Raw genomic sequence first — 8,596 nt, 5'->3', positions numbered from 1 at the left:
AGCGCAGTGAGATGTGTTTGTGCTCCAGGCACACTTTCAAATCAGAAGATATCTTTAGGATACAAAATGTAAAAGCCTAACAGCTTGTCTTTTGATGACCGTGCAAAGGAGCTGCTGTGTCGGCGAGGTTTGTTTGTTTGTTTGTTTAGAAGTTTATTAGGACAGTATACAATTACATTGAGCAGAGGCAGAGATGTTTGTACCAGATTATAGCTCATAGCTAATTTCCAACTGTAGTCCTGGACAATACAAATATAAAACTGCACAAAATAGACAATGTATATAAAATATACAGATAGGCAATAAAATAACTATACAATATATAAACAGGCAATATAATATGTATTTTGCAAGTTGAAAGGGCTATTGTGAACAGTTGCGTCGTGGCCCTGCAGAAGCCCAAAGGAGAAAAGACTCCTGTGTTTGCCTTCAGGCGGGAAGACGAGCGGCTGAACGTCTTCACAGAGACGTCAAACGTCCCACCTCTGTTTTTACCCCCGGATAAGGATCGGCTCTGAGTGGGTCGTTTGGGAAAAGTCAGCAATAAATTGGGCGCTCAAATATGATATGTTTAAATTCCGCATGTCAGCATGACGTTGTTCTGTCGTCGTTACTTGCAATCGCCCAGAAATGTGCAGAACGAGTTCTCCGAGGGCCGTGGAAGGCGCCGGGACGCGCTCCGCACGGTTTGTCCCTTCCGGCGACCCGTAGCCGGTCCTCCGTTAGTCAAGCTAGCGAACGTGCACTCGGACCGCCAAAGTAAAAGCTTCACGCTGTGGTCGTCACGTATCGCAGTAAAACAGAGTGGAAGAGTGAAGGTGATGAAGATGATGATCGGGATGACGAGGACTACTATCGTCGTCGTTGCTATGATTGTTATGATTCTTTTATTTGGTGGTTCGTGAACGTGGCCGCGGTTTCCGGTATCCACCGGAAGTGCTCCTGCCAGGGAGTTGGGCAGCACCTTCACACGAGGTCGGCAGGAAGGAGGACGCGGGTGGAGGTCCTGAGATGGAACCCGGACGAGAGGCGCCTCTCCGACCCCGCCTGGGCTGAGACGCGTGTCGGCGCCGGACGTCCGTCCGTCCGTGGGCCTCCCGGGACGCGGGGCTCCGCGGGGTTCCGTGGGGTTCCGCGGGTCGCTCCGCAGACGCTACCGGAGGTTAGCTTGACGGGCGCCGAGGGCACCGCGTCCTGACGGCCGGCGGGAACTGGATGAAACGTTGTCATGAACGAACCCCCGTCGTGTTTCATCCCGCCGGTGCTCGCCGAGGCCGGCAGGGTGGGTCCCGGTCCCGGTCCCGCCCGGACGGACGGACGGACGCCGCCGAACTCCGGCTGGAAACACCCACATATAACGTGGGAGCCTGTGACGTCGGCGGCCGTCCCAGGGGGCGGCGGCGGCGGCGGCGGCGGCTGGGGGGCGACGCCCGGCTCTCCGGTCCCCGGGCCGGGCCGGGCCGGGCCGGGCCTCCTCCCCGCCGATGGGCGCCGGTCCCTCCCCCCCAATCGACGTCGGTTGTTCGGGTTCGTCCGCCGCCGGGAGTTCCGGGGTTTTCCCGGCGGGGATCGGTGCGCGTCCCGCCACCCCGAGACGCGCACCGGAATCCGGTTAATGACCTGTACTTGTGATCGGCTGCTGTAGGCGCTGGGCTCTCCTCCGTCCTCCCGTGATACCGGAGCTCCGGGGCTGGAGAAGACGTGTGTGTTCTTGTCACCGTCCTTCCAAGATGGACGTTGGAGTGTCCAGGTCCCAAGTGTTTGTCTCCTACGGCCCCCGGGCCCTCCTCTCCCAGTGAGACACACCGGCATGCTGCTGCCGTCGCCTCCTCCTCCTCCTCCTCCTCACACACACCTTTGCGTGGAGGTGTGCGGGTCGTGGGTCGTGGGTCGTGGGTGTGCAGCAGCTTGAGCTTGACGGGTTCGGGCCTTGGCGCTTTGCGCAGATTCAAACCGCTGTTTGTGTGCACTGACACACAAAGGCTGCTGTGTGTGTGTGTGTGTGTGTGTGTGTGTGTGTGTGTGTGTGTCAGATTGCTTGTGCATGTGCGTCGCTGGCCGCAGGTTTGCCCTGTGAATTGTGGGAGCAGCTGAGGAGGCCGCGTCGATCTCAGAGGTTGGACTGAAAGTCCTGGAGAAGTTTGGACCTCCCTCAGCCTCTGAGCTCCAGGCCGGTTGGATCTCCGTCCCAAAGGTCGGGTGGCTTTGCAGAGAACAACCTCACACGTCTTTGGGTTGAAGAACTCGGAAGTGTTCACCGGCTGAGCTGGGTCCAAAGCAGGGACGTGGGTTCGGTGTGGATGGTACTGAGCAATAGGTCGGTGGCGGTGGAGCAGGCGGACCAGGTGGACCAGGCGGACCAGGTGGACCAGGTGGAGCAGGCGGACCAGGTGGAGCAGGTCCTCCTGTCAGGCCGCAGAGGCCGAGGACCTTCAGATGGGTGTGGAGAGACCAGTCCACCGCCGCCGCTCCGGGGAAGGAGGCTCACTCAGGTTTTTAGATTAACGTGGACATCTTCTTTCTGCTGAGCTACAATCAGAGGAGAGTCCCGCTCGGTCTCGGACGTCGGCTGAAGGTCCTGCCGCTTCTCCACCCGCAGCTCCAAGGGCTCCATGTTCTCACCACTGCTGTAACATCACCGCCTGTCTTCTAGTCGGAGCCTCGCGGAGACTGAGGAGGAGACGATTCTAACCGGATCGAACCCCGGAGCTGGTTATTGTGGTCTGTCAGAAGCCCTCGAGATCTCCAGGGGGTTTTGGCCAGTGGAGAAGGTTCAGGGGTCGGTGGGATTGAGAAGACACACTCAGAGAGAAGGACACATTAAAGTGGTCTTCTCTTGGAAGGCCTGCTGACACGCTCCATGAGGACCTGCGTCTGGAGAAGATCAGTCTGATGATGATGATCCACTGAGATTTTCAAACAACGCGATAGAAGCCCAGAGGTGCACGGCCTCGCCGTCCACCAGCAGAGATCTTCCACCCGGAGGGATTCAGCAGGAGTTTCGCAGAGGATCATGGCGTGCAAAGTGGAAAGGTTGAGTGTTGGTCAGGAGGTGTGTGTGTGTGTGTGTGTGTGTGTGTATGTGTGTGTGTGTGCGCGTCAGTGCACGCACAAACCTTGTTTGCGGGAGATGAGAGTCCACCGAGGATGGATCCATCTCCTGAGGATCCACAGAGGGACCCAGAGAGAGGCTGCTTTTGGAAGAAGGTTCCTCAAGTGTCAGTGAGATTCCCAAATATTGGAAGGTTCCTCTGGTGGCCTGCAGGCCTGTGGACAGAGGAGGGCTTTGAGAAGCCCATCATCTCGTCTCCTGCTGGCTGCTGCTTCAGCTGCTGCGCTGCATGGGGGGGCCGCGGTGGAATCCACCGGATCCCCGTCCGATGGTGCTTCAGCCCAGGCCAGATGGTGTCTGGAGAAGTCTGCTGTAATTTAGGGCTTCCCAGAAAGAGTGTGTGCGCGTGAAGGTGAACGTAGCAGCAGCAGCAGCAGCAGCAGACCTGTGTGTGTGTGTGTTTGCAGCTGGAGTGTGGCGCTGGGAGCCGATCGCCTCATGGAGGTCCTGAAGGAGGCTCCCAGGAGCTCCCTGAGCTCCCGGATGGCGGCCCTGGCGGCGGGGCTGTCTGTGGGCGTCACCGTGGGATACATGGTCTATCGGCACGTCAGCTCCAGCAGCGGTGAGCCGACCTCCGGGGCGTCGCTCGCTTCTCACCTTCACGCTCTGACACCTTGGCCTCCCGACCCAGCAGGTGAAGGTCCCGCCGTCCGGCTGTCCAAGATGACCCTCCCCGTGGAGGTCTACGCCAACCTGTGCAGGTACCGGGCCAAGTTCCTGGACACGGTGAGCGGCGCGAGTCCGGCCTCCGGGATCCAGAAGGACGGGAGGTGATCCGACATGAACGCGCGGACCTCCTCTCCCGTAGGTGACGCAGGAGTCCGGGGCCCAGGTGAGGGTCCTCCCGGACTCGGAGGAGCCGGGCCGGCAGCCCTCGGTGTGCATCCGGCTGCAGGGCTCGGAGGAGCAGGTCCTGCTGGCCCACTGCCTGCTGGAGAACCTGGTCGCCGACAGTGAACCCGTCAAGGAGACCCTGGAGGTTCCTCAGACCTCCGTCGGCCGCATCATAGGTAGATAACGATGGTGTGATAATAATACCTTTCATTTCGGGCGCCTCTTCCGGCGCTCAAGCACAGCGTCGCTCCATTCTGTCCTTTTAAAACGCTTGGCCAGTAACCAGCTGACAGGAACCCCCGTGACCGGATCCTACTCACCATCACCAGCTCCTAACCCTGATGATCCTCAGCAGAAGGTCGCTCCCAACAGCTAGGAAAAAGGTCTAGAGCCTTGGTTACTGACGGAAAGTGTGTGTGTGTGTTGCAGGTCGTGGTGGGGAGAGCCTGAAACTGATCACCATGTCAACAGGAGCCAAAGTGGCTTGTTCTAAAGAGAAGGTGCAGGACCCGGGGTCAAAGGCCACCGTCTCCATCAGTGGGACCAGGCAGGAGGTGAACCAGGCCAAGGTACGTGGCCTCCACGTCTGTCCTGAGGCTTTGATGGATCCGTCCCTCTGAGAAGCAGCCGGACCGGAGTCCTGGCAGGCCGTCCTCTGCCGACGCTCTCCAGAAGATGCTTCTGTCGGCAGGACCGGGGTCCGGTCTGCGGCACCGGGGCCGGTGGAGGACCTGCTGTAGGACCTGCTGTAGGAGCGGAGTGAGGTCCCAGAGACCAAGGAGAAGCGGACCGAGCTAATGGCTAAGCTAGCAGCGAGAAGACGTGCTCTTTAGGCGTTTGCGCCCATACTTGTGTATCTTTTACCCTCTCCGTGACGCCAGATGGACAGGGAATGGTTGTCCCCTTGGACCGGGGAGTTCCAGACCCTTCAGCTCCTCCAGCCAACCTGCTGCTGCTCCTCACCTGTTTGCAGGAGCTGATTCTGGAGAAAGTCAGAGAAGACACGCTGGTGAGAATAAAGATCTCCCAGTCGTCCGCCCTGCGTCAGAAACGTGGCCAGGCCGTCTCCAAGCAGGCGCCGGACGGCGCCAGGGCTGGACCTCCGGCAGGCCTGGACCACGACGGCCCCCGTCTCCGAGAAGATCCGACCTCTGAGAGCGCAGGGGCGGCCGAGGGGGGACGGGAGAAGCTCGAGGAGCGACCGGTAGCCCCGGCGGAGAGTGAAGACCATCAGCCAGAGGAAGCAGAAGAAGAGGAGGAGGAGGAGGAGGAGGAGGAGGAGGAGGAGGAGGAGACCACCACCTCCACAGAGTCCATCCCTGAAGTCTCCAAGTTTGAAAGTAGGTGTCCGTTGTCTCTGAGTGCATCCAGGCGTTTGGCGGTCGACGCCTCCCGTCACCTGGTGTTTTCATCCAGTCCCCAGCCCAGACCTGAGCTTCCAGCCCGACGAACATCTGGAGGTCTACGTCTCTGCGTCGGAGCACCCCAACCACTTCTGGATCCAGATTCTGGGGGTCCGCTCGCTCCAGCTGGACAAACTGACACAGGAGATGACCCAGTTCTACAGCAGCGGCGGCCCGGTAAGGGACCCGCCGACGGGACCTGCAGGCCCACCGTCGGCCGGAGGTGTTCTCCTCCGGTCCGGAGCTCAGCCCCTTCTCCCCCTGCAGGAGGAGGCGGTGGAGATGATGGTGGTGGGGGACATCGTGGCCGCCCCGTACCGGGACAACGGCACGTGGAACCGGGCCCGCGTCCTGGGGCTCCTGACCTCCGGGCTGGTGGATCTCTACTACGTGGACTTTGGGGACAACGGGGAGCTGCCCAGGGACGGCCTCCGCCACCTGAGGTGAGACGCAGGAGCGGGACGCGCTGTGCTCTGAGAAGGTTGCTCGCTCCATGAATCTCAGACAGAGACCAGAGGAACTCCAGGGTGGTCCTCAAGATGGCCACATCTTCTGTGAGCTGTGGACACACTCTGAATAGATATCAGGACAGATCCCTCTGCACCTGGCCCGTCTGCTTGACGGGCTGCCACGTCTGACCCACGCACCTCGGACGTCCTATCAGTCCGACCTCGGGTCCGACCGTGCCTTCAGGAGACCAGAGACGGGATGTCCTGGGTCTCTTAGAGCCTCCTGAAGGTCCAGGGATCATGGTGGTTTCTGCCTTGTGCATAAAGTTGAAGGGTCTTCAGCATTTTCCAGCTGAAGACCTTCATCTGCTGTGTGTGCGTGTGTGTGTGTGTGTGTGTGAGTCAGCACAGCCTTGGTTCTCACTGCTCTGCTGTTGTGTCCACCTGTCCACCTTCCAGGAGTGACTTCCTGAGTCTGCCGTTCCAGGCCATCGAGTGCACCTTGGCAGGAGTGAGACCCACAGGTGAGGCCTTCAGCTCTGACACACACACACACACACACACACACACACACACAAACACGGGCTGACAGGTGAGTGTTCTTCTCAGGTCACAGCTGTGTATGTGTGTGTGTGTGTGTGTGTGTGTCCCCTGTGCAGGGGAGGAGTGGACCGAGGAGGCCTTGAATGACTTTGAGCGTCTGACTCACTGTGCCTGCTGGCGCCCCCTACAGGCCAAACTCTGCAGCTACTCTCACTCAGAGATCTCCTCCTCTCCCAGCGTCCGGCTCTACGACCAGGTGGCTCACACTGTGTGTGTGTGTGTGGTCTCCATGTGCACGTCATGTGAACCTCCGTGTCCATCCAGGCCGTAGATGTTGGTGAGGAGCTGGTGAGGCTGGGCCACGCTGTGAGTGTGAGGACGGCAGGAGGTGGAGACCCCGGCTCCCTGCAGAAGATGCTGGTAAGGCATCACACACGGCCCACACACTCCCTGTGCTTCATGGCGGGTTACAGCGATCAGTATTTGAGCAGAACACACACTCACACACACACTCAAGAAGGATGAAGGTGAGGGCTCTGTGGAGGTCCCTGAAGGTGACTGCAGCCTCCCTCGTTGAATTGTGCAGCTGTTAGAAGACAGAAGGTGGGCAGCAGTTGATGCTCCAGGAGGAACCGGGCCGTCGATCACCGGATTGAATCAAGTGGCTGCAGGCGTAGAGCTTGAAGGCTCCTCACTTGGTTGAGAGTCTTCTGGGACTGGCAGGCTTCCTGAAATCCTCTTTCCCAGGGCTGGCGGGAGCTGGCGGGCCCCGGGCCCTCTGAGGTAGATCTTTCATCCAGGGGAGCCTCCGGGCCTCAGGCAGCGGACCATCGAGAGCGGACTTTCTTCCATTCTTTGAGGCGCTGCAGACTGGATGTCGTCCTGGGAGAACTGCCCTCTCTGCATAGCGGAAAGGACCTCAGGACCTTCTCTTTGGAAGCAGAAGCCGTGGAACGGTGACGTTCCCGGCCCGGTCTCGCCTCCCTCTCGTTTGCCGTCGGACTTTCGGAAGTCTTATGAAGACTCCCGTTGTTCCTGCCGTGCGCTGGACTCACGGCGTGATGCCGCCGAGTCCCTCCTCCTCCCGGCCGCTCTGCTCGGACTCGCTTCGGTTTCCCGTGCAGGAGCTTTGGGGCCGACAAAAGGCTCCTTGTCTCGGTTGGGGGGTTCTTCCCCACTCCGTTAGCTAGAGAGGTGAAGTTTGTCGTCTTCCGGTTGCTCGGTGGCGGCAGGGGGAAGCACGAACCTCTTGGAGTTGCCCAGCTTCTAATTCATGTGATGGTTCAGAGATGTTTGTAGGGAGGTTGAGAACCGCTGCCCGTCTCGTACGCATCTCCTCCTGCCTGACACTCATGTCTTCTGCTCCTGAAGGACGACGTCATCGGAGCGTCGTCGGAGCTCAGCCTCTCCTGCATCAGTCTGTCAGGTCAGTAACAGTCGGAGGTCAGCGGCTCCGCCTCGGACGATCCGAGCGAACGGGCGATCTTTCACCGGGTCGTCCGCACGTCCACCAACTCCCGGCTTGTTCCTTTAAGTCGCTCGCGGGTGCTCGGCTCCGGGGACGGGAGGTGACCTCGCCTGTCTCTGTGTGACCTCAGAAGCCGCCTCCATCTCAGGAAGCGTCGACGACGGCGTAGAGGACGAGATGCCGTGAGACCAAAGAAGCACGCCTGAAGGTACTCCGGTTCCCGACGTTGCGTGGAACGCTCGCTTGTGTTATTGTAACGTAATGTTCTCTTCCCGTCCTTCAGCACCGACCCTCCATCCTCTCGCCGCGCCGAGGACTCGGGGCGGCCGCTCTGCCTCTCCTGCCCCTTTGCTGACATTCCCTCCATGTAGGAACCCTTGCTGGCTTTGAGCCTCCTGCCTTTGCCCTCACGTGTTGCCGCTGGGTTTGGAGGTTAAAGAGCCAAACGCAGAGTGGCCGGTCTTGTGAGTGGAAAGCACTGTGCTCAGAACCCCAATGCTGCAACCAGCCGTTTCTCTTCTTTTCCTTCCATGTAATGAATCGAAGGCCCGCGTCTCGGGCCCGATGTCGACGTCGTGTTTTGGAAATGCAAATGTCAAGTGTTACCGAAGGGCCTGAGGGATTGTGTTCTCCGTCGATATCGGTTTTGTTTTGGCTGAAGACAGAAGGGAAGCTGTAGCCTGAGCCCAGAGGTGGAAATTATTTCAGTGTTAAAGAATAAAGGATTTATTTTGTGTGACCAGGTTTGTCCGTCTGTCTGCCTCCGGAGTGTTCTCCCGCACCCAGA

At 59.3% G+C, this 8,596-nt stretch overlaps 1 protein-coding gene across 5 annotated transcripts; it reads left to right on the top strand.

The window, feature by feature from the left end:
* The first annotated feature begins 947 nt into the window (after window positions 1-947).
* Window positions 948-8,548, top strand: tdrkh (tudor and KH domain containing). 5 transcript variants are annotated; one of them, XM_086140466.1, is made up of 15 exons: window positions 948-1,162; window positions 1,646-1,795; window positions 3,520-3,674; window positions 3,744-3,838; window positions 3,921-4,122; window positions 4,376-4,515; window positions 4,920-5,286; window positions 5,363-5,526; window positions 5,617-5,792; window positions 6,258-6,322; window positions 6,458-6,597; window positions 6,666-6,761; window positions 7,713-7,767; window positions 7,940-8,017; window positions 8,093-8,548. In XM_086140466.1, exons 2-14 carry the CDS (start codon window positions 1,731-1,733, stop codon window positions 7,993-7,995), a joined length of 1,776 nt encoding a protein of 591 aa, XP_085996592.1. In that variant the 5' UTR covers window positions 948-1,162; window positions 1,646-1,730; the 3' UTR covers window positions 7,996-8,017; window positions 8,093-8,548. The 5 variants fall into 5 exon arrangements, with proteins under 5 accessions (XP_085996592.1, XP_085996596.1, XP_085996595.1 ...); XM_086140467.1 differs by having other exon boundaries at window positions 957-1,162; window positions 3,747-3,838; XM_086140470.1 differs by lacking the exon at window positions 1,646-1,795 and having other exon boundaries at window positions 949-1,162; window positions 3,747-3,838.
* Window positions 8,549-8,596: the final 48 nt, after the last annotated feature.

Source organism: Fistularia commersonii, chromosome 33 (assembly GCF_037954325.1).
Source record: "Fistularia commersonii isolate RoL2024-O1a breed Wild chromosome 33, RoL_Fcom_v1.0, whole genome shotgun sequence".
In the NCBI taxonomy this organism is placed as follows: Eukaryota; Metazoa; Chordata; class Actinopteri; order Syngnathiformes; family Fistulariidae; genus Fistularia; species Fistularia commersonii.
Note: the sequence above shows the minus strand (reverse complement) of the source record. Positions and strands in the feature narration are given on the sequence as shown.